Below are 24,670 nucleotides of genomic sequence, written 5' to 3' on the forward strand. Positions count from 1 at the left end.
ACCTTGCTATTGATGATTTCAAATCAAGGAAACTGGTTCTCATAAGTAAGTAAGGAGCCCTGGTGGTACAATAGCTAAGCACTTAACTGCTAACCCAAAGGTTGGCAGTTCAAACCCACCCAGCAGCTCTGCGGGAGAAAAATCTGGGGATCTACTTATGTAGTAATTACAGCCTAGAAAATTCTATGGAGCTCTTCTATTCTGTCACATGGGCTCACTATGAGTTGAAATGGACCCTAAGGCATCCAACAACAACAGGTGGTAAAAATGCAGAGTCAGAGATGTACCCAGTTCAGGTCACGGGGTCAGGGAAGGCTACCTGGAGGAGGTGGGTCTTAAAGGATGAGCAGGAGTTAGCCAAGGAAGAAGGCACAGGAAACAGCAAAGGCACGGAGGTGAGGAGTCATAGGTAGGCTGGTGGAGGGACCCCAGGTGCAGAGGATGGGGAAAAGGGGAGCAGGGCCCAGTCACCCAAGACCTTGACTTGCAGGTTCAAAAGCATCTTAACCTGGTCTGCTTTGAACAAAGTGGAGTGGGGGTCTGCAGTTTCCCTTGGGGTCCCCGACCCTCAGCAGCCCCAGAAGGCCTAGAAATCCACTTCTAGATGCTAAGCAGGTGGTGACCTGGTTAGATATAGATTTGGGAGAGGCAAGTCTGGTCAGGGCCTGCACCAGGGCAGTGGTCATGGGGATCCTGAGACACGAACAGCTTCAAGGAGATTCTCAGGGGGCCAGATAAGAGGGTATGGTGATTTAAAAAAATGGTGAAGTGAATCAAGGAATGATGCCTGGAGTCCTGACTTGGGTATCTAGGTGCATGGGGGTGTCACTCGTTGAGAACGGGACCTTGCCCTCTCTGAGGTGCTCTGGTTCTAGGCTCTGCTGGGGCTGATCTGAGAAAGTAGCTGTGGCCTCCTCCTTCCCTGAGAAGTCCCCGGGGAGGGGGTCCCTGTTTTGCAAGAGGGTCCTGATTGCTGAACTGGCCTGAAGATTGAGCTCCACATGTCCAGGACTGGGAGTGGGTCCTGTCACCTGAGAAAGACAGAGGGGCTCTGAAGAGGGGAACATTGAGATGGTGGTGCTACCTGGAGCCACACGGCTCCTCCCTACCTGGGAGTGGGCTCTCAGCGTGGTGGGTTTCCTTTGCCAGGCAGTGCTGAAGCCCCTGTGCCCTGTCTGTCTGATCCCACGTTGTGGAGTCATCTGAATGAACAGCAGCCTCTGGATGGGATGGGGTGCAGGGAAGGGGGCTGGGCTCATCCAGAGTGGGTGGAGCTGGGTGCAGGGTCCTTGATCCTGTCTGGGGGTCCTGAGGCCGGAATGGGGCTGGGAGAAGTCTGGAGTCTGGCTGTAGTTGTCAAGTCCCAGGTCCTTGGTCCTGGTGACCTGTTCAGGGTTCTGGGTCCGGGTTGAATGTCCTGTGTCCTGTGTGTCTAGAGTCCCGGGCATTGGGTCTTGGACCTTGGTCCGGTCTTGATGGTTCAAATCCAGGTCTGGGCCCTGACATCAAGTCCAGGAATCATGGTTACGGTAATGGTGTGGTTCTGGGGTTGAAATCAAGGTTGGGGTCAGTAACCAGATTGCGGTCATGGTCCAAAGTCTGGATCTGGGGGTCCTACTGGGGACTCTAGGGTCAGCGTGAAGGTCTGGGTGTGGAGTCGGCTGCCCAGGGTTGTCATCTCAGGTTGTGGTCAGTGTGTGAGGTCTTGGCCCAAGGTCTGGGTCTGGGGTTCCTGTTTTGGAGTCTGGGGTCAGGACTGCTATCCAGGTCATGGACTGAGTCCTGGGTCAGGGAGTCTGGGGCTACCGTCAGGGTCTGAGGCTGAAGTCCTGGAAATCATGTTCTGAAGTCTGGGTCTGAGGTCGTGGTCAGTGTCAGAGCCAAGCCTGGGGAGCCCAGTCTGGAGTTGGGATCTGAGGTTGTGGTCAAGGTTTGGGTCTGGGGTCCCATTCGGTCCCAGGCCCTTGTGGTGTTTGGGCCTGGAGCCAAGGTCACGGTCGGGGTCTGGGCTCCTGGTCCCAAGCCTGGCTCGGGGTCAGGCCAGGCGGCCCGCAGCCTCCAGGGGGCGCCCCGCCGCCGCCGGCTCGGCCCCTCGCGGCTCCTGGCGCTGTGCGCGGCAGGCGGGGCCGGAGGCGGCGGTGGCTCCGGCGGCTCCGGGGCGCGGGCGGCGGCGACGGCGGCGGCGGCGGCGGCTTCGGCGGCGGCGGCGGCGGCGCCCCGACTGCAGTCCCGGCGGGAGCGGAGTGCGAGCCGGCCGGGCCGAGCCGGCGCTATGGGGCGGCGCCGCCTGTGAGCGGGCGAGCGGGGCCGCGGGGCCGAGCGGGCGGCGGCGGCGGCCGAGCCGAGCGGAGCGGCCGGGCGGCCGAGCGCGCCGAGCAGCGAGGGAGCGGAGCGGCGGGAGGAGGCCGCCGCCGCCGCCAAGATGGCGGACCTGGAGGCGGTGCTGGCCGACGTGAGCTACCTGATGGCCATGGAGAAGAGCAAGGCCACGCCGGCCGCGCGCGCCAGCAAGAAGATCCTGCTGCCCGAGCCCAGGTGAGGCCGCGCGCGGGGCGCCCCTGCCTCGACCCCACCGCAGCCCCGTGCCCCGAGTCCCGACCCGGAGCCCCGACCCGCAGCCCCAGACCCCCAGCACTGGCCCTCGGGACCCCCTCTGCCCCGCCGCTGCTCGCGGGCCAGCAGCCCTGAGCGGCTCCGACTGGGTCCCGAGGCCCCGTGCACCTGAACCTGGGGCCCCCGGGCTCCCAGCTCAACTGTCTCCCAGGCGCTCCCAGCGTCCCGTGGCCCACTCCGGGCTCCCTCCCTCCCTGTCAGCCCCACACTGCTGCCTTCTCCCCTTCTTACTCCTCTGAGCAGCCCTTGGTCCCCGCGGGGTCTCCTCGGCCTGCCGTCATTTGCCTGGCCGGAGCTATCAGCTATCGCCCATGCTTGGGCTGCTCCTACCCCCAGCACCGCTTCCTCTCCCCCACCCCTGCCAGTTGTTGGAGGTTGGGGTGGGGGGCAACAAGTCTTGGGGCTGCTTCCTGGGGATATTTCCCACTCCTGTCATGGGACCACTGTCCGGGGGCTGAATCTGGGAGTGCTTTTTGGGCAGGTGTGTAGGGGGAGCCCGGTGGGATCTGTGCACGGTGTCCAGGTGGGCTGTGCTCGGGTGCTGGCTGGGCCGCCCACTGTGTCCTCTCCCCTTGGCATGCCTTCTCTGGTGGGCCCTGTGTGTGGTGTGCCCTGCTGAGTGCTGTTGACCAGGGGACATTCCAGCAGCCCTGCGGCAGCTGGGCCAGGGTTGCCACCTCTGTAAGACAGCTGATGTCACCATGCTTGGTATCAAAGTTTAAAACTTTTCAGGATGTAGCTGCAGGTATACAGGGTATGCAGAGGGCTCAGTCTGTCCAGCACTTTATGGCTTTCCCATTGTACGGGCCTCCTAGCAGCTCGTGGGGTGGGTAGGACAGGTGTGGATTCATTCCTGTGGAACAGGTGGGGAAACAGAAGCTCCAGAGGTGAGTGGCCTGCCCACTGATACACAGATAACACAGGGTGGAACCCGGCCACCACCTCAGGGATTCTAGCTTCTAGCTCTACGTTCCGTCTACTGCCTGGACACGCTGCATCTGTGAGGGCTGTGTGCCCACCGTGATTCCTTATGTCACGTGGCCAGTCCCAGCCATTCCTCCAATGCCTGGGAGCGGGCCTGCTGTGACTCTGGGCAAGTCCCTTCCCATGTCTGGGCCTCGGTTCTCTCATCTGTGAAATGTGGATGACGTGAAATGAGGGCTGTGGCTCTGTGGTGTCCTGAGGCCCCCGAGCAGGGCCGCAGCTGCCTCAGCCTGGAGCTGCAGGAGTCTCCCAATGGTGCCCTCCACCCTGCCCTTTTGCTGGGTTTCACGTTGACTGAACACCAAGCTTGGGAGAGAGAGGAAAATGGGCCTGCGCTTTGAAAAGGCCGTTAGGGCCCCTTTTTTTCTAAGACGTTTGCTATCAGATTTCTCAAAACAGGAACCAGAACTGACTGTCAGCTGGGGGCTGACCAGGGAGCTGAGACAGTTAGAACAAAATGAGTTCAGAAATGACAAAGCCACGAGAGAGGAAATGGGGGGAGCCAACCTCGAGGGCTCGCAATGGCTCTTCGCGGTGGCCGCGGCCTCAAGACCCTCCTGCAGGCTGGAGTTCTGCGAAGTGTGAGGTGGAGCCCTTTCTGGAACTCTCTGTGTTTGGGTAATCTAACCCCAGAATGCATTGCTCATGATGGGGCCCCGCCTTGGGTTGGCCGTGCAGGTGTTAGAACCCTGAGAAACAAGCCGTTCTTCTTTTCCTGTCTCCTTGGCCGTCCAGGGTGGTGATCGTCGTGGTGATAGGAATCAGGATGGAAATGATAATCAAGTTGTTACTGATTTTGACATCTGTCATCTCAGTTGGCTCTAAAAGAACCTGTGAAGTTGGCAAGGCCTGTGCCTTGCATGGAATAGTTGCTCAGGAAATCCCGGAGGGCTGTGTTCTGGCTGCCCTGTTCCTAAGTGGAGACCAGGCAGGCAGTGCTAAGGGAGCAGCTGGAGGCTGAGAGCCAGGTGCTGTGGCTTCTCATATAGGGTCACCATCTGGCAGCAGGATGTTGGGTACATCCCCCACACCCATGAGGTGGCCGGAGGCGCTAGCTCTGGATGGCAGGGCACCGACACCCAGGAGTCCAGGCCTAGGTGTGTGATGACACTGTAGCCAGTGGGTCCAGTGTCTCCTGGCCCTCAGCGGCGATGTGACTATAGCTCACATTTGCCTGGCACTTCCCAGTTTGCAAAGCGCTCTGACTCCATTTTATCCTTTCCACGACGGTGGGAAGCAAGCACATCAGGTGGTTTTCTCCCCATTTAATAGCTGAAGAAACTGAGACTCAGAGGGAGAGAGACTTGGTATCAGAGAAGAGCTGGAATTTGAACCGTGCTCTCTGGACCTCTGGCCAGTGCTGCTTTCCCGCTATGCTTCTCTGTCCACCCCGAACACCTCTGTTGTCACCTCGGCGCACGTTTGTTTGTTTATTTATTTGATTGTGCTTTAAGTGAAAGTTTACAAATCAAGTCAGTATCTCATACAAATCTTTATATACACCTTGCTATATACTCCTAGCCACCCTCCCCCAATGAGACAGCACACTCCTCTCCACCCTCTGTCTCCGCATCCATTCAGCCAACTCCTGACCCCCTCTGCCTTCTGTCTCCCCTCCAGACAGGAGCTGCCCGCATAGTCTCATGTGTCTACTTGAGCCAAGAAGCTCACTCCTCACCAGCATCACTTTCTGTCCTATAGTCCAGTCCAATCTCTGTCTGAAGAGTTGACTTTTGGAATGGTTCCAGTCTTGGGCAAACAGAAGGTCTGGGGGCCGTGACCACTGGGGTCCTTCTAGTCTCAGTCAGACCATTAAGTCTGGTCTTTTTACGAGAATTTGAGGTCTGCATCCCACTGCTCTCCTGCTCCATCAGGGATCCTCTGTTGTGTTCCCTGTCAGGGTTGTAGCCAGGCACCATCTAGACCTTCTGGTTTCAGGCTGATGTAGTCTCTGATTTATGTGGCCCTTTCTGTGGGTTTGTTTGGTTTTTTTGGTTCTGTCTCATGGGCTCATAATTACCTTGTGTCCTTGGTGTTCTTCATTCTCCTTTGCTCCAGGTGGGTTGAGACCAATTGCTGCATCTTAGATGGCCACTTGCTAGCATTTAAGACCCCAGATGCCACTCTCCAAAGTGGGATGCAGAATGTTTTCTTAATAGGTTTTATTATTCGGCCCACGTTTTATGCAGTGTGAGGCTGACAACTCTTGTCCTGAGAGCCGTGGGTCAGGGCGGGGGCCTGGAAGCAGCAGGGCAGCCCCCAGTGTCGTCAGCTGGCATGGTTTGTGGAGTCCAGCCCCCTCCCTGTCGGCCGGGGCTGAGAGCTAAGCTGCCCTGGCCAAGCTGGACATGGAGGAGGCAGCCCAGCACTGGGGGTCTCACAGACATGGGGTCCCCCCACCCCAAGGTCAGAGTCAGGGAGGAAGGCCGTGGCTTGTTTGCATCATGAGGTGCTGTTTGGAGTTGTGTCCACCTCAGGATGGTCCATCTTGGCAGCCTCTCTGTGGCTGGTGCCCGGGTTGTGGCTTGGCTGGGCCCTAAGCCTGGCTTCACAGCTCTCACTTCTCAGCCCTGGGGAGTGGGATCTGGTGGGCATGGTGTTACTTTCTATAGGGTGTCACCCTACAGAAGCCCAGGACAGGGACCCACTTCTCGACTGTCTCGTAAAGGAAGGCAGGGCTGCGTAGCTGCGAAACAGGAGACCTGGCTTGTAATCCCCCTGCAAGACCCTTACTCTCTCTCGGCCTGCCTCACTTTGCACCTCTGTAAAATGGGAGGAGGCTGCTCTTCCCCGTGACCTCTCAGTGCCCCTCTGCGCTCTGCGTGGGCTTTTGGAAGGAGCAGCGCTCTCCCTTTTTCCAGCAGCTGCGACAGTCCTGTAATTATCTCATTCGCTTAATATGACCACCGAGGCCTTGGGTAATTGCTCTCTGGGCTCCTGGCTGAGGAGGCCGCCCGGGGTGCCTCAGGAGAGGCCCTGCTCTCCCGGGGCAGTGGCAGCCCCAGAGACTGACTGGAGAGGGCCTCTTTGCAGCCCCATGTTCTTGGCTGTTTCCTGGTCCCTCCCCCACTGTGTGTTTCCTCCTTCCTGCCTCCCCAGACCTGCGGCTCTGGCTCTGGCTCTTCCTCTTCCTCGCTGCATCTTCATTCCTGTTAACCCTTTGCATCCAGGACTTCCTGTCCTTGGTTTGAGGCCCTAGGGGTGCAGGGTGCAGGGACTGGCTCCCTCCCTTCCCCCTCCCTTCCTTGTCCATCACAGCAGAACCCCTGCTGTCTGCAGCCTTCATCCTTCCACCCAGAACTTTCCACCCCAGTAGCAGCCTTGACTCCCCCCTCCTGCTCCCGAAAACCAAATTATCTCCTTGTCGGTAGTCACTCCCTCTGGACTGCTGAAGCCGCTGCTTCACCCCAGGAATGGGTCTCTGGGATGCCTTTTCCCATCTGCTCTCCCTTCCAGAGCTCCGCGGTTCATAGACGTGCCATTAAGTTGCTCACCGCCCACTGGCGGCTGTTCCCTTGGTAAATGGATTTGAAGGGAACAGAACCGTCAGGGTGGAATCCGTGCAAAGGAACCTGGGCTCTGTCAGCCCAGGAATAATGCGTCCTATTAATGCACGGTGAGCTTCGTAGTAAATTCCCAGTGACGTCAGGTGCCGGCACACTCCGCAGGCTGCCAGCGTTGCCTCCCCACCCGGGCCTGCTCTGCGGAGGGGTCTGGGGAGCTGGGCTCCGTGGCTGCGCATGGCTGGTGCTTCCATGTTGTTCCGCTCCTGCCTCTGAGAGAAGAGCACGTGATCTGCTTTGGGGAGCCACCGCCTCCGTCCCTCCTGCCCCTTCTGCCAGGCCCCCTCCCCATCTGCACGGCCCATGGGCACTCAAGTCGGTGCCCATCTGTTTTAAACCAGAGATGCCGAAAGCGAGATGTTGGGCTGCAGCGTCTTTCTAAAACAACAGCGTCCTTCTCCTCATCGCCACTTCCGCAGGGTAGAGTGTGCTGGCGAAGAGGAGGCTCTAAGAAGTGGTTTTTCAGGTGTCAGGTTGCTAGCAGCCCTGTTCACAGAGCGGGTTTTCTAACCCTGGAAGCCATCCTAGTGGAGGGGGGACAGACTCTTCCCCCCTCAGACTACAGGGCAAGGAGTTCTGGAAGTTTGTTCTTGGTACTTTCTAATGTGACGGCAACTGTGGCTTCCATGTCTGCACGGAGTCACAGGGCGGTGGTGCTCGTGGCATGTTCGTTCAGGAGCCCAGATACATGACAAGCCACTAAAGTGTCCCTTCCCATACACCCCCAGCGAGGGAGCTGCTGCAGCACACGTGGCCCTCAGGAACCGGTCGCTGCAGGCATTGTGGTGGCTCATGTGTGCAACGTGGGAGGGGCTGTCATTTTCTCTCCCACCCTCGCCTTGCTCTAGACTTGGTGGTTTGAGTCGGTCTTTGCCGTTGGTATGTGGCCCCGTCCTTGAGCCCTGAGGACATTGGCAACCCCAGGGAGAGTCATTGAGAAATATTAATATGAGGCCCCAGGGGACTTCCACCTGCAGCTGCCGTCTCCGTGCTAGGTTTCTCGGAAATGCCACAGAGGAACGTCTCAGCTGCAGCCACGGCTCTGCTCTGCTGGCCTCTTTAACTGTCACCTCCCGGAGTGTGGCGGTACCCAGCATGGCTGCCAGACCCAGCTCACAGTGTTCTGGGATTTGGCATTGCTGTCAAATGATGAGTGGGAAGCATGGCACTGGCCTGCTGGGTGCTGGCTGGTGGGCTCCCAGCCACTGGTGGGGGTGGGATGGGCCCGTGCAGGCACCCAGGGCAAAGGTTGGGCCTGAGCTTTCCCACACCCTGAGCCCCTGCCCTGGAGGGAGGCTGTTTTCTCAGGGAGGTTTGGGTATTTTCTTGGCCGCTAACCCATGGTGGGGTACTGGGCAGGCTGCTCAGCTTCTTCCTGCCTCCATTGCCTCACTATCCAAATGAGCATGTTTGCCTCTGACCCCTGAGTCCCCATTCTACCCACACCAGCTCCAGTCTCTGGCCTGAGTGGGGTCACCTGTGTGGGCCCAGACCAATGTGCCAAACTGCTGCACCACAGAGCGTGGGTCTTGGCTTTCCCTCCAGACCGCGTGGTACCAGAAGGTGCTAGAAGTTCTCCCCCTCAGCATTCACCTCCTCTCTGCCTGCCTACTCAACCTAGCCCTCACACCTCAGCTGCACACGGGGCCAGGTAGGAGGAAGCCTTCTCTCCCCAGGTGTCAGGCCTGTTCCACCGAGCCGGTGTGCTCAGCCCTCTGATGGCAGGGGTGCGAGGCCCCGGGTGGGTGGACCTCCCAGCACCAAGCACTTTCCAAGCTGCCCTCAATACTGTGGCAGGGCAAGTATAGGGCACTACCCACCAGGCCACTCTCGTTGAGCAACGCCATGCCTCAGGTGGGTCTGAGCAGAGTGGAGCTGCAGCTGCGTAGCCTGGCTCAGCGAGTGTCGTGGGTCAGCCCGGGACAGGCCCCATCCTGAGAAAGTGATGTGTGTGGAGCAGACATCTGACAAGCCTGCCTAGCACGTGACTGCGTTCTAGAAGGGTCGGTACAGCCATCAGCGAACTGCAGGATCACACTCAGGAGTGCCCCCTGCAGGAGTGGACGCCAGCTGAGGCCATCTCAGCAAAACAGGCATCTTAGGACCTTCCCTCTGCTTGTGGCCTCTCAGGCTTCTTAGATGGCCGGTGCACTTGGGGCAACTCAGCATTTTGTCAACATCCTCATTTTGCAAATGGGGAAACTAGGCATTTAAGGTTGGTGGCTCTGCCAGGCTTCCTGGGGAGAGAGGTGGGGAGAGGCCCACTGGAAGCCAGGCCTGAGCTCCTGGTACTGCAGGCCAGGGGGGTGAGGTCCTTCCCCAAAGGGCGGGGCTCTCAGGAGCCTCTGCTGGGAATATTCTGGCGTTTGTTTCTCGAAAATCCAGAGTGATATTCAAAGGCCATCCTCCCGCAGACCAGGGCTTGTCACCAGTGAGGGTGGGAATGTGGCCTCTAGGCCCCTTGCCATTCAGACTCTGCTGGTATTCGAGAGAGGGTGTTGAGATGAAGGTGACCCCACCGGGAGGCACCACTGCCTCCATGCCAGCCTGGACTTGCCACCCCGGCATCCTCCTTCCAATCTGCCAGCTCCCCTGGTCACCAGCCCCGAGGGAATAGACAGGAAACCCCAACATTGCTACTTTGGGGACCTCCCGTTACAGGACTCCACTTGGGCTTGACCTCGTGTTTGGTTTGGGGGCGGGGGAGTGTTTATTTTACTTAAAACACATTTTTTTCTTTTTAAGGAAGAAAGTGCAATGCTGTGGGCCGGGAAGAGCATGGAGGCCAGGCTGGTTTCTGAGGGTTGGGCCACAAGGCCACCTTGGAGCCAGCCTGGTGTCCTGCTGCTCCTGAGCAGAGTGGCCAGGAGGAAGAAGGCTCTGCCCAGCCTGCACAGGCAGGCTCTCTGGGAGCATTTGGGAACATTGCCCCTTTAGTGTGCCTGCTTCTCTGGGGTCCGCTGCACCATGTCGTGGTTGGTGGTAGAGCGGCTACTCCCTGGGTAGGCCCTCCTACTTCAAAGCCCTTCCCAAGCTGGCACTGGTCTAGCCTACCCCCAGGAAGGGAGTCTGGGGCTCATGGGCTTCACAGTGAGCGGGCCCAGCTACCTGGAGGGCTCACACCTGGTGGGTGACTCTCTTTGCCTGTCACTTGCACCTGCTTGTTTGTACCTTAGACCACGCACCTTCATGGGAGGTTGACACTTTGTGATATTTTCCCTCTTTATTGCTTTATTTTATCCCTGTCCAGGGGTCAAAATGCTCTTGAAAGGCAGAGTGCCAAGAGTTGAGCAGGGGGTGCGGGCCCAGCCACGGACCACCTCAGAGCTGGGTCCGGGCAATGGCCTTTAGGGTCCCTGGGCTCCACGCCCCACACACTGCACCCTGCTGCCTGGTCTTCGGTGGGAGCCACCAGGCCTTTGCTTGTGGCCAGGGCCTGCTCACAACCGGTCCACCCAGCCCAGCTGGCCTATCCCGGGTTCTGCCCAGCCTACGACTCTCATGGCTCAGCCAGGAGGTCCCAACCAGCGCTCACAGAGCCACAGAGCTGAAGGCGGGCCTTCTGGACCCAGGTCTCCAGTCTGTGGGCCCCAAGGCAGGACTGTGTCGGCCTCCATCTTGCGATTTCTCCAAGCTCCTGCCATGTGTGAACGGGATCTGTCCTCTGCCTCCCGTGTCCCCATGCATCCCATGAGGCCAGGGGAACGTGGCCTGGCCGTTGGACGTGAGCTGGTGTATGGCTCCAGCAGGCGAGGGTGTCCCAGAGTGGACAGGGCTGGTTTGTGGAGGGTCCTTCTGTCTCAGAGGGGCCGGCTCTGGAGCAGCCACATTGTGGACATGCACCTGGGCTGGGCTGGGCCTAGGCCAGGGCTTGTCGCTTGCTGGTGGGCAGGGCCTGGCCTGAAGGAATTGCAGGGTGGGAACACAGGGTTCACCAAGGGCTGTCCTTGTCATCAGCCGTCCGACTTCCTGTTGGACTCAGCTTTCCAAGGAGGTCACGCCATCTCCCAGGCCAGGGCCAAGCCTCTGGTGGGGCAGCAGTCGGGTCATGGCTTTAGGGCTGTGTTGACGACAGCTGTGCTTGCTCTCAGCCTATCTGTGTGGCCTTCCTGAGTAGTGCTCGAACCCAAGCAAGGACCTGGGAGGGCTGGGGCCTAGGATTTCACCCCAGACTTTCTCAGAAGGAAAGTGCCGAGCGGAAAGGGTAGGTCCCCCCCCGCCCCCCCGCCGCCTTGGAGCTCAAGGCCCCTTTCTGACCCTGGAACCACCATTCTTCCAGACTCCAGGGCCCAGAGCCTCTGAGACCTGGCCTTCCCAGTAGGCCTGGGGCTGCTTCCCCATCCATCTGCGCAGCTGACCCTCACCCTGCGCCCCCATCCCAACCCAGGTTCCTATCTGCCTGCTCTTCCTCCCATGGGTACTGCCAGTGGAGTCTGTCTGCTTGCCTCCCTGGCTCAGAGGCCCCATCCCTGGGCACTCCAGCCCTGCTCCCGTCCGCTGGCTCTCCTGCCGTGTCCTTGGCTGAGCCCTCTGGCCAGGCAGCCTCCTACTCGTCCCTGGTGGGCCTCCCTGGCCCTCCCATGCCCACCACCTGCCCAGAGCCCCACCACCTGTTGACACCTGTCTGTGCTGCAGCAACCAGGTGACACCCTGCCTGCTCCGCATAGCTCTCCGAAAGCCCAGACGCTTCCTCTTCCCATATCTCCTGTACATTCTCAGTCTTGCCCGTGGCTTGTCACAGCTTGTCTAACACCATAGAACCCCAGGGGCCTGCTTGGGGGACAGCATCCAGCCAGAGCCTGGCCCTGGAGGTGAGGGCAGGGATGTGAAGAGATGGGGCCTTGTGCGGAGCAGGGGGCACGGACTTCCGTACCCATATCCTGCCTCTGCCGGGGCAGGTCACTGACCACCAGCTGCCATCCCTTCCTGGGGGCCTGCTGGTGACCCCACAGGTGGGCAGCTGTGAGCCTCACGCCAGGAGTCCAGGCTAGCGAGGGCCAGATGTGCTGGTGGGATCTAAGGCCCAGAGTGTGCTTGTGGTGGGTGGGTGGGTGGGTGACGTAAGTGGGAGGCAGGGAGTTTGGGCCTCAATGGTCATATGACAAGCTGCTCCCCTGTGGTACCCCCACAACCCCGGGAGTCGGGTGGAGGAAGGGTATGTCATTAATCAATATTGACGCAAACAGTTTGCACTGGCTACTAACCTAAAGGTTGGCAGTTCAAACCCAGCAGTGCTGCTGAAGAACTGCCCGGCAATCTGCTTTCATATAGATTGTTATTGTCATTGTTAGGCACTGTCAGATCCATTCTGACTCATAGTAACCCCATGTACAACAGAACGAAACACGGCTTGGTCCTGTGCCATCCTCACAATCATTGCTATATTTGAGCCCATCGTTGCAGCCACTGTGTCAGTCCATCTCATCAAGGGTCTTCCTCTTTTTTGATGACCCTCTACCAAGCATGATGTCCTTTTCCGAGGACTGATCCCTCCTGATAATGTGCCCAAAGTAAGCAAGGAGAAGTTTCACTATTCTCACTTCTAAAGAGCATTCTGGCTTCACTTCTTCCAAGACAGATTTGTACGTTCTTCTGGCAGTCCACGGTATGTTCAATATTCTTTGCCAACACCATAATTCAAAGGCATCAGTTCTTCCTTGACCTTCTGTATTCACTATCCAGCTTTCACATGCTTTTGAGACAATTGAAAATACCATGGCTTATGTGGATCCACAATCATTGCCCATGGAGCAGCAGTCAAGAAATCATATACCAATATGATTTGGGCAATATATGTTGGGCAAATCTGCTGCAAGAGATCTCTTTAAAGTGTTAAAAAGCAAAGATGTCACATTGAGGACGTAAGGTGTACGTGACCCAAGCTATAAAGGTTACAGCCAAGAAAATGTTACGGTGTAGTTCTGCTCTGTGACAGGTGAGGTCGCCATGAGTTGGAATCGACTCAACACCAGTGGGTGTTAGGGACAAGAGAGCTGAGGCCTAGTCTTTTTTTTTTCATGATTCCATTTTTTATAATTGAGATGTGATTGACAACGTAAAGTTCACCATTTTAAAGTGTACAACTCAGTGATTTTAGTATAGTCACTACGTAGTGCGACCATCTCCACTATCTAATTCCAGAACATTCGTATTACCCCAGCAAGAATCCCCAAACCCATTAGCAGTCCCTCCCCATTCCCTCCTCCCTGCCCCTGACAACCCAGTCTTGTTCTGTCTCGATGGATTTGCCGTTCTAGATACTTCGTGTAATAGGACCATCCGATTTGTGATCTTTGGTAACTGGATTCTTTCACTTAGCGTAATGCTTTCGAAGTTCACCTGTGTTATGGTATATATCAGTGTTTCGTTCTCTCCTACGGCTGAATAAATATCCCATTGTATGGATGGGCTACACTGTGTTTATCCATTCACCAGTGGGCCTGGCTTTGGGGATTTGGCCAAGTTCCCAAAGCTGGCACGTGGCAGTGCTAGGACTAGACTTCTGTGGGTGGTGGGCTTCCGGGGACCTGGGCCCGATCCTGGCTGCTCTGGGCAGGACGTTGATGGCAGGTATCAGCTCTCTGGGTGCCACTGTGTGCCCTGCCTTCCTGGAGGGAGCGGTGACCCAGCAGGCCCCTCCAGCCTTCAGCTCCAGTCCCTGGGCAAGGTGTCAGCGGCCAGCCAAGGAGAGGACTGCAGCTGTGCCAGGCATAGGGGCTCCTGGGCTCCATTCACCTTGTCCCTCTCTGGCAGCATCCGCAGCGTCATGCAGAAGTACCTGGAGGACCGGGGCGAGGTGGCCTTTGAGAAGATCTTCTCCCAGAAGCTGGGTGAGTACAGAGGGTGGCTTTGCCAGCTCCAAAGACTTCCTGCTGCCCAGGCCAGGGAACCCCAGGCTGACCCTTGCCCCTACTCCAGCCGTGAGCTGTGCCCACTCTCCGAGGGCTCTGGTTGCCCAGCCCCATAAAGGAGGTCCTCCTCTAGCTCAGGGCCGTGACCCTCGCACCTCCCTGCCCCTGGCTGCAGGCCCTGGGAGCCCCATGCGGGGGTGGGGCCCAGCAGACTTCCAGGGCTGCAAGGGAAGTTCCTCGTTTGGGGTTTTGTTTTTGAGAGTTGCAGCTTCCCCTTGGCCCAGGCCACAGCTGCTTGGGCCGCTGGTGGAACTGACAGGAAGGGGCGGGGCCCTTCCTGTGGCGCCTGCTCGGAGCTGTGGTCGGCCTGCCCCGCCCTGCAGCCTGGGCCCTCCGTCCTACTCCTCCTGGTACCCCCTATCCTGGAAGTGTCCTGCCGCCCATGTTGTGGTCTCGGCCCGTGGGGCAGGGGCAGGCGGGTGGGCCTCAGGGGAGCAGGCTGTGGCCCACACCAGCTCAGACTTGGCCTTCCAGAGAAGGGCTCTGGCTGTGATGTGTTGCTCAGTGAAGGGGAGGGTCTGGCCTGGCCTGGCCTGGGGGGCTCAGGTGTTGGTGATCCGCCCTGGGAAGCCTGTGTGCCAGAGCGGGGAGCACAGTTTGGGTCGCGGGCACGTGCTGTGTGACCTTGGGCAAGTTGCCTCCCCTCTCTGAACCCTATGGTTTCTTTATGCGGGAAAAGCACTTGCTGCCCAGGACTGTAGGAGGGTCAGGTGAGGTGTTGTGAAAGCAGGTCATCTCATGGGAAGCCCTGTTCACAAGTTACTCAAGGTCCCCGTCCGTCCTTGTGTTGAAAGGTCAGGCCCCTCTTCCAGATATGATGGCCACCAACTCTGCCCAAAGTGCCAGGAATTGGAGGGCGTGCCCCGAGCAGTGCCTTAGGAGGCGCAGGACGCCACCCAGTGAGAGCCTGGTTGCCCCTTAGCTCTACTTGCCCTCCAGCAGTGGGCTGCTCTGGGCGGGCTTCTGGCGCCCCTCCCTGGGAGAGGGGTGCTTTGTCTGCCTATCAGGTCTGCCACAGAGCTCCAGGCCCTGCTTAGGGTGAAGGGTATCTCTGGGTGGAGGTGTGGCACCGTGTGACCTCCCCCCCCCAACCACCTACTTTCAGGGTACCTGCTCTTCCGAGACTTCTGCCTGAACCACTTAGAGGAAGCCAGGCCCCTGGTGGAGTTCTATGAGGAGGTAAGAGGGGACACCCTGGTGCTGGAGGGCTGTTGGGACATGGGGCTCACACTGTAGGGCCCAAGGCCACACCAGGGAATCCTGTCTTCTAGATCAAGAAATACGAGAAGCTGGAGACCGAGGAGGAGCGCCTGGCTCGGAGCCGGGAGATCTTTGATGTCTACATCATGAAGGAGCTGCTGGCCTGTTCGCACGTGAGTAGCCACCGGCTGGGTGGTCCCTAGGCCGGAACCTGAGGGTGGGCCTGGAGGGGATCGGGAGCTGGGAAGGGAAGAAGACCCAGCTGACAACTCACAGCCCCTCTGTCTTCCCCAGCCCTTCTCGAAAAGTGCCACTGAGCACGTCCAGGGCCACCTGGTGAAGAAGCAGGTGCCTCCGGACCTCTTCCAGGTGTGTACTGCACTCGTTCCCCACTGCTTTCTGCCCCCTCACAGCTTCCCCCTGCCCAGCCAGGGCCACCTGGGGGCAGCCCTGGGCAATGGGCTGGGCCACATGCCGGGCCACCTGGGGGCGGCCCTGGTCAAGGGGCTGGGCCACACGCCGGGGCCACCTGGGGGCAGCCCTGGGTGAGGGGCTGGGCCACATGCCAGGCCACCTGGGGGCATCCGTGGGCGAGGGGCTGGGCCACGCGCCGGGCTGGCCAACTTCCGGCTTTCTCCCTCAGCCCTATATTGAAGAGATCTGTCAGAACCTCCGTGGGGATGTGTTCCAAAAGTTCATTGAGAGGTGAGTGCTGGGCACAGGGCTCAGGGCAAGGGGAGGAGGAGGTGTTCTGAGCAAGGAGGGGCACAGATGGCATGGAGAAGGAGCGAAACCAGCCTGCTTTCGGCCTGGGGACAGACGGTACCTGGGCCCCGGGGCAGGTGGTATCTGGGCCCTGGGTTTGGCACTCTCTGGTCCCTGGGGCAGGGACTCCCGGGAGGACAGGAAGGCTCCCAGTCACCGCCTCCTCCACATGGCCCATCCCACCCTCGTCAGTACCAGGCATCTCAGAGTCTGTCCCGGGACCCCATATGTGCCTTTCCCTCCCACGGACAGTCTTCCCCTTTGCTAGACCCACATGGGCAGAGAAGCATCCAGATTGTGGTGGGTTGGGTGTAGGGTCCCAGGCAGAGCTGGTTGGCCAGGTGAGAGTTGCAGGCAGATTTCAGCTTGTTGTAGGAACGGCTGGCTTAGGGTCAGAGCCACTCAGCCTTGCAGCATGGCTTCATAGGGAGTGAGTGCTCTGTTGCTGGAGGCACACGAGCAGGGACGAGAAGGCACTTGTCGAGGACTTGGTATCAGGAACTCTGGGCTAGACTGGTCGGCCTACTCTTTAGTCTGTCTGATCCCAGCAGGAACCCAAAAGTAGGCGGCAGAGCATAAGCCGATGCTCCGGGTGGGCTGCCCAGTGCTCGAGCTCCCGGGCTGACCCAGAGCTGGGAGCCAGTCGATTTGCAGATGCAGAAACTCGGGCTTGGGTGTTGCCACATATGCCCCGACAGGGACCCCAGGCAGTGGCACTGGAGGGGGGACAGGCTTCCTGCAGCACAACTCTGCCCCCTTCCCGAGGCTTGTCTGAGCTGGCATTCTCTCTTACAGCGATAAATTCACACGGTTTTGTCAGTGGAAGAACGTGGAGCTCAACATCCATGTGAGTGTGGCGGGTGCGGGGAGCCAGCTCCCTGCTCGTCTTCTCCGGGAGCCGGGCATGGGGCTGGCCACGGGTGGGGCTGGCACCAGGGTCCCAGTAGGGGCAGCGTAGTCGGGTGGGTGTATGCAGGGGGCAGTCGTCGCTGACCAGGAAGGACCCACCGAGCTAGGATGGACCCCTAGCACAGGATCCTGCTTCCTGGATGCCTCTGCTCTGGGGCCAGGCCAAGAAAGCCTGCAGGGACCCCAGTGGTCACTGCTCCCCACCCCTCCCCCACAGCTAACCATGAACGACTTCAGTGTCCATCGCATTATCGGGCGCGGCGGCTTTGGCGAGGTCTATGGGTGCCGCAAGGCTGACACGGGCAAGATGTGAGCACCCCATTCCATGGCATTTGGTGGGGTGCCTGGGGGTGGGAGGATCCCCTGGGGGTGCTCAGAAGGCAGGAACATCCCATGGGAAGAGCTTTGAGGGGATCAGTGCTGCAGGATTAAGCCAGGTGGCAGGGCCAGGTCCTAAATGGGCAGGCTAGTGTCTCCCCGACACAGGCTCCTATGCTGTTCCCTAAGCTGTTGCCTACACTGTTCCCTCCCACCGCTGTCTCCCTCCCTCCTGTCCTTGCTTGTGCGGTACCCTTCCTGCAGGTCCCTCCTAGAGCTCCCAGCCTGCCGGTGCTCCCCACTCTCCCTGAGTCTCTGAGGTGTGTCACACATCTGTAGTGGAGTCTAGCTTCCCCCAAAGGGCCCCCAAGACAAGAGCTGAGCGCACTGCCTGCCTCCCAGCCTGGCCAGGCCTGGGCTCTGCGTGCCAAGCTGCTGGCCTGAGCACCTCCATCCCCCATGCAGGTATGCCATGAAGTGTCTGGACAAGAAGCGCATCAAGATGAAACAGGGGGAGACACTGGCCCTGAACGAGCGTATCATGCTGTCCCTCGTCAGCACCGGGGTGAGCCGGGTGGGGCCAGGCTGGTGGGGCAGCCTCCAGCCCCAGAGCCCGAGACCCACTCTGCTGACCCCTGCCCTCCTAGGACTGTCCCTTCATCGTCTGCATGTCATACGCATTCCACACGCCTGACAAACTCAGCTTCATCCTTGACCTCATGAACGGTGAGTGCCCCACCAGTGGCCCAGCCCGGGGCGGAGCCCAGGGGGCAGGGCCAGGAGCTGAGCACCTCCCCGGCTGCCTCCTCCCTCAGGTGGGGACCTGCACTACCACCTGTCCCAGCATGGGGTCTTCTCTGAGGCTGACATGCGCTTCTACGCGGCCGAGATCATCCTGGGCCTGGAGCACATGCACAACTGCTTCGTCGTTTACCGGGACCTGAAGGTCGGAGCCCACCCGCCTGCCCACCCCACTGGCCAGCCCCCCTCCAGGCCCTGGCCCACCAGGCCAGGCGAGCCTTGTTCTGGGACAGGGCCAACTGGACTGCTCCCCTCTTCACCCTCCCCTCTCACCCTGAGCCACCTTTGTGTTGAGGCTGGAATTGGGGGAAGGGAGACCCCCCCCGCAACGCCTGGCCCCCAGGCACCCATAATCCCCTGCAACAAAGACGCTGGCCTGGCTGCCGCTGGCCAGCTAGGGCTCCATCTGCGCTACCTGGGTGGCAGCTCATGGGCTCCCTCCACAGCCAGCCAACATCCTCCTGGACGAACATGGCCACGTGCGCATCTCGGACCTGGGCCTGGCCTGTGACTTCTCCAAGAAGAAGCCCCACGCCAGCGTGTGAGCACTGCCTCCCACCCCACGCTCCCACGTCCCCTCCCACAACCCCCACCCAGCTGCTTATGCCTCCTTACTCCACAGGGGCACCCACGGGTACATGGCCCCCGAGGTCCTGCAGAAGGGCGTGGCCTACGATAGCAGTGCCGACTGGTTCTCTCTGGGCTGCATGCTCTTCAAGCTGCTCCGGGGGTGAGTGGTCCCCAGGTGGGCAGAGGGCAGAGTGGGGCTGTCCTCCGATCCTGGGTATTAGGGCTGGCACCAGTCCTGGCTTTGGACAAGGCTCAGTCATGCTGCCTGTTCTCTGACCGTGGGCTCTGGCCTCTTGCAGGCACAGCCCCTTCCGGCAACACAAGACCAAAGACAAGCACGAGATCGATCGGATGACGTTGACAATGGTGAGTGTGGGGTCCCCATCCAGGGACACTGGATGGAGCCCTTGGGGGGCCACACTGGGGCTGGGATCCCCCTTCAGGTTCCAGGGTCACAGACTCTTGGATCTCAACCCACCAGCCAAGCTCTCAGGCACTGCTCCCCACTCTGGCCTTGGGAGCCTGAGCCCCTGCCCCGCATCTGTCTCCCTGTGTGGCTGGACACACTGGACGGGGTCAGAGGCCAGTGGGGAGCTAGGCCTGGGTGCCCCATGCTGGGAGCCTGGAGACCCCGGGCAGCCTCGGGGGCCCTGCCAACGGCCCACTCCTCCTCCCTGCAGGCTGTGGAGCTGCCTGACTCCTTTTCCCCCGAACTCCGCTCCTTGCTGGAGGGGCTGCTTCAGCGGGATGTCAACCGGAGACTGGGCTGCCTGGGCCGAGGGTGAGCACGCAGCCCACCACGGGCATGCAGAGGCTGCTGCGTCCAGCCCTCCACCTGTGCCCCCTGAGGACGAGGGCTGGCTCTGTCACCTGGAGCACCTTCTGTGGGCCCAGCTTACAGGAGGGGGCAGGGACAGCCCCACCGAGTGTTCTTAGGGTGGAGGGGAAGCCTGGGGTGGGGCTGCTCGAGCCAGCTGGTGGCTTGTAACAGAGGAGACAAAGTGATGATGACAAGGATGATAGGAGCTCTTTACGCATGTTGAGCGGGGCACTGTGTTGAAGGAGTTACAAGTATTGAAACTCACCCGACCCCAGGATGTAGGAATGACTGTTCACCCCATTTAGAGACAAGCAAACAGGTACAGGTCTAAGGAACTTGCCCGAGGTTGCAGAGCCAGAAAGCAGCCGAACCAGGATGGAGACCTGGGCCATCAGCCCTGTGGCCTAGACTTAGCCCCCATGACAGGCAGCGGCCAGCCCAGGTGACAGGCATCTCCCCACAGGGCTCAGGAGGTGAAGGAGAGCCCCTTCTTCCGCTCCTTGGACTGGCAGATGGTCTTCCTGCAGAAGGTAACTGAGCGGGCGGCAGTGCCAGGAAGGCAGCCTGCAGCCCCTCCCCAGCCTAATGCCAACCCCTGTTCTCTCAGTACCCACCCCCGCTGATCCCCCCACGGGGGGAGGTGAACGCGGCCGACGCCTTCGACATTGGCTCCTTTGATGAAGAGGACACAAAGGGGATCAAGGTACTGGGCCTTGCCTGAGCCCTGAGCCCAGCAGGGTCGGACCCCTCACCAGCCCCATTTGATGGCTGGGCCTCTGTCCCTCCTCCCCAAATGTCCCTGGGGTGGCTCTGGCCCAGACCTTCCCTGCCCCAGAGCCCTGGGCCGGGCTCCAGCCAGGCCTGCAGCTCATGGGTGTCCTGGGACCTTCCTGTGTGTGTGTGTCCCTGCCCTGCCCGTCTGGGTGAAGTTACTGGACAGTGACCAGGAGCTCTACCGCAACTTCCCCCTCACCATCTCGGAGCGGTGGCAGCAGGAGGTGGCGGAGACCGTGTTTGACACCATCAATGTGGAGACAGACCGGCTGGAGGCCCGCAAGAAAGCTAAAAACAAGCAGCTGGGCCACGAGGAGGGTGAGGGCTTGTCGCTGCTATGGGTGCACATGGCTCAGCAGCAGCCTACGGGACTGAGTTGTCTCTGCTCTGTCGGTCAGATTACGCCCTGGGCAAGGACTGCATCATGCATGGCTACATGTCTAAGATGGGCAACCCCTTCCTGACCCAGTGGCAGCGGCGGTACTTCTACCTGTTCCCCAACCGGCTGGAGTGGCGGGGCGAGGGCGAGGCCCCAGTAAGGAGTGGGGAGCCCAGGGGCGGCGGGGGGGGGGGAAGTACCTGGTACAGGGGGAGTTTGGGGACGGGGACCTGGGGACGTGGGGCATGGGGACAGTGGGGGGCCTGGGATGGTGGGGCCTGGAGATAGGGCAGCCAAGGGTCAGGGCAGCTGGTGGATGGGACGGCAGGGGACAGGGCAGCGGGCAGCTAGCTGGCGGCCCTGTTCTGCCCCTCACTGCCCTTTCTGCCCTGCAGCAGAGCCTGCTCACCATGGAGGAAATCCAGTCGGTGGAGGAGACGCAGATCAAGGAGCGCAAGTGCCTGCTCCTCAAGATCCGCGGCGGGAAGCAGTTTGTCCTGCAGTGTGACGTGAGTGGGCCCTGGGCTGGCAGGCAGGCGGGTGGGCACCTGCAGGGTCGCCCCATCTGACTACACGCGGCGCTGTGCAGAGCGACCCCGAGCTGGTGCAGTGGAAGAAGGAGCTACGGGACGCCTATCGCGAGGCCCAGCAGCTGGTGCAGCGGGTACCCAAGATGAAGAACAAGCCGCGCTCGCCGGTCGTGGAGCTGAGCAAGGTGCCGCTGATCCAGCGCGGCAGCGCCAATGGCCTCTGACCACCTGCCCACCACCCGCCCGCCTTTTATAAACCTCTAATTTATTTTGTTCAATTTTTATTATTTGTTTTCCCGCAAAGCGGAAAGGTTTTATTTTGTAATTATTGTGATTTCCTGTGGCCCCAACCTGGCCCAGCCCCCTGGGAGGGGTCCGCTTGCCTCAGCTCCTGCTGCCACCCACCCAGCCGCCCCCAGCCTGGCCCCTCCAGGGGTCGCCTGCTTCTAGTGTCTTCCTGTTGGGGGAGAGCAACGGCCCTGGGCAGCCTCCAGCCCCTTCCCTGGTGGTGATGTCCCACGAGCTCTGTGCCTCGGGTACGCTGGGAGGCGCAACCAGGGGAGGGCAAGGCACAGGGATGCTACTTGAATCAACCCCAGAGCGGTGGAGGCCCGCGCTATACTGCACACCGGCCAGCTGGAGGAAGGAAAAGGCCTGTGTCTCCCTGGTCCCAGGGCCACCCACAGTGACTTGGGCTCCATTGCCCTTGTTTGGAAAAAGCTCCTGTGTCCCTGGCCACCTCTGTTCCTGCCTCCTTGGACACTGTGGGCCTCGGCCAGGTGGTGGCATGGCAGTGGGTGCTGCTGCCCTCCCTGCAGGCCCGGGCTCAGGGACCAGAGAAAGGCCACTACGGAACGTGCCAAACATTGGGCTGGGCCGAAGCCTCCCCTGCCCAGGATGAGGGGCCAACCTGGGGCCAGGCAACAGCAGGGAGGGGACACGGTGGGACCAGCCCTCTCCCCATGGTCCATGTGCCTCCCCGGGCTGTCTACCCCCCTCCCCGTCCGTCAGTGCCACGCCCGCAGAGCGCCACCTCGCCGCATGCCCCCTCGTGCCAGTCGCGATACTTTGTGTGGTGCCGCCTCCCCCGGGGCTGGGGCGGCGCCCCTCCCCCATCTACTCCCCGGTGCGTCTCTTTGCGGATTTTTGAATGTGATTTTAAAGAGTGGAAAATGAGACTATGCGTTTTTATAAAAAATGGTGCCTGACTCCTTGGCTGTATCCGACTCTTACTGGGCCCAGTGACCCGCTCTTCGGCCTCCACTGAGCCGGGGCTTGAGGGAACAGGGTCTTCCAGCAGGCAGCCGGGAGGCCAGGTGGGCCCTCCACCGCATGGTGGGCATCCAGGGCCAGCCCGCGGGGGGCCAGGCCCTCCTTGGGCAGGGACCTCTCCCTCGGCGCCCCTCCACCATGCACCCAGCAGCCCCGTCCCCTCTTGGTGGTTGTGCAATACCCTTTCCCCCTCCTCCGGAGTGTCCTGCCCACTTCCCAGGGAAGCAGGAGGTGCCAACAGTCATGTCTGGGGCTGACCAGGACCCTCCTAGCCTGACCGAGCACCCCTGCATGCCAGGCCCTGTGCTGAGGACCCCTCCCCCATGGCCAGTTGTAACTGGGTCCTCTGGCCTCCAGGCCTCCCTGCAGACCCTGGACCCTTGGCCCCCACTGGCTTTGGCCTCCCCTATGGCCTCACTTAGCGCCTCACTTAGCGCCCCAGTCGGGGTCCCTGAGGTCTGAGGGGTCCGGAGCACCAGGCCTCTAAACCACCTGAGGATTTGCCGCACTCCCTCTCCCCCTGCCGCTGCCCTACGGGCTCCCCCACAGGCAATGGAGTGGGTGTGTGTGGCCGCCCACCCCATGCAGGGTTTCATCAGCTAGGCTGAGGGACCCATGGCCAGGGCACAGCATCCCGGTTGGAGAGGGAAGGCTGCTGGGGATGCTGCAGGCTCTAGAAGCAGTGGGGAGGGGCCAGGCGGTCAAGAGGGGCTCTGGTTGGCAGGAACACGGTGGGAGGAGCCATGGCATGGAGTCCCGAGTGCCAGAATCAATCAAGCTGAGCCTGGCGTGTAGTTAGTGATTACAGAAGGCAGACATGAGTGGACAAGGAGGCTGACCTCTATTTGATAGGCTCTGGGTCAGCCATGAAAGCTCCAAACAGGCTGGGGTGGTGAGAGCTGGCGCTAAAGCAAGTCACTGATGACTGTGCAGGACGTGTGGAGGGAGGCAGAGCCAGGAGGCAGGGAGACTGGGAGCCTACTCCTTCTGCCCAGGCCAGAGATGGCATCAAGATGGTGGTGGTGAAGGAAGAGACTAAAAGAGGTCAGATGGGAAGAACATGGCCCAGCAGGATGGGCAAGACTTGGGGAGGAGAGAGTGGGAGCCCAGGGTGGCACTCAGGGCTGGAGCTGGGTGATGAGGTCCATGTACCATTCTGAGGGAGAACAGCCAGGAAGCAGAGCTGATGTGAGGGGACGGGGTGAATATGGTTGGATTTGGTTCAGGACACACTGAGTGGGGTTACTCAGATAGGCCTGGCCACAGAGATGACCACCAGGATCTGAGATATGGGCCTGGAGGCCGCATGAGGGTGATGGGGGACAGAGAGGGTGTTGGGCAGGGAGCAAGAGGGGAGGGGGTTGAGAAGGTGATGTCATGGAATTAAGGCCGGCAGGGAGATGTATTTTTGATGGCAGAAATCAGAAGGTAGGCCTGAAAAAATCCGCTAGATTAGGGTTTGGGAAGGGTAAGAAAGCTGGAGGCTAGAGAGGGTGCGGTAGGGATGGCCAGCGGGGTCTGGCATGCTGGGCATTGAGGCCTTTGAGCTGCTGCAGACCCCAGGACAGCACAGGTGACCTGATGACACCACAGAGTGGGGTGGCAGTGACCCCAGATGGCACGGAAGCCACCTGCCCACAATGGGAATGCAGCCTCCTAGCCCAGTGACTCAGAAAGGAAGAAGACCTTGGGCAGGAGGTGACCTCAGGCCACAGTCCAACCACCTGAAGCCCTTCCAGATCAAACTATCCAGTCATTTCAGATAGGGAAAATGAGGCCAGAGGGTCAGCCTTGACCAAGCTCCTGCCTAGTGCTGACTCACCGCCTAACAGGACCACGGTTGGAGACCCCAGGCCAGGTCTGGGTGACCAAGGGCCAGGCAGGAAGTAAGCCGAAGGAGGCCTGCACTGGTTCCGGTGTGGGTGGAGGCCGCCCCGATTTCAAAACGCTCCTTCCTCTCCTGACACCAGCAGCAAAGTGCAGCCTCCGCAAAGGGCTGCGAGCGGTGAAAAGGTGGCTGTCACCGCGGACCCGCCTCCATCGGAGAGCTCAGGCCCTGGCCGGGTCTATCTCCCACCCAGTACTCCCATCCCCGATGACAGCGCCCTGGGCCGCCTCCCGCATCGCGGGGCCCAGCCCGGGGTGTGGCGGCCTCCAGACACAGCCCGGGTCCCTGGGGGAGGACGCTTCATGCCAGCATGTGGGGGCATCTGCGGGGCGCCCAGTTCTGAGCGAGACGCTCGGCGGGCTACCCGGGGGCG

At 60.2% G+C, this 24,670-nt stretch overlaps 1 protein-coding gene across 2 annotated transcripts; it reads left to right on the forward strand.

The window, feature by feature from the left end:
* Positions 1 to 2,194: 2,194 nt before the first annotated feature.
* On the forward strand, positions 2,195 to 21,361 carry GRK2 (G protein-coupled receptor kinase 2). 2 transcript variants are annotated; one of them, XM_049892622.1, is made up of 21 exons: positions 2,195 to 2,535; positions 13,914 to 13,990; positions 15,177 to 15,250; positions 15,343 to 15,444; positions 15,566 to 15,640; positions 15,915 to 15,976; positions 16,832 to 16,883; positions 17,163 to 17,254; positions 17,729 to 17,828; positions 17,911 to 17,989; positions 18,079 to 18,209; positions 18,511 to 18,605; positions 18,687 to 18,794; positions 18,934 to 19,000; positions 19,315 to 19,415; positions 19,918 to 19,984; positions 20,062 to 20,157; positions 20,384 to 20,546; positions 20,627 to 20,763; positions 21,003 to 21,116; positions 21,197 to 21,361. In XM_049892622.1, the coding sequence occupies exons 1-21, from the start codon at positions 2,423 to 2,425 to the stop codon at positions 21,359 to 21,361; spliced, it is 2,070 nt and encodes a 689-aa protein (XP_049748579.1). In that variant the 5' UTR covers positions 2,195 to 2,422. The 2 variants fall into 2 exon arrangements, with proteins under 2 accessions (XP_049748579.1, XP_049748580.1); XM_049892623.1 differs by having other exon boundaries at positions 21,006 to 21,116.
* The last annotated feature ends 3,309 nt before the right edge of the window (positions 21,362 to 24,670 follow it).

The sequence above is a fragment of the Elephas maximus genome, chromosome 7 (genome assembly GCF_024166365.1).
Source record: "Elephas maximus indicus isolate mEleMax1 chromosome 7, mEleMax1 primary haplotype, whole genome shotgun sequence".
In the NCBI taxonomy this organism is placed as follows: Eukaryota; Metazoa; Chordata; class Mammalia; order Proboscidea; family Elephantidae; genus Elephas; species Elephas maximus.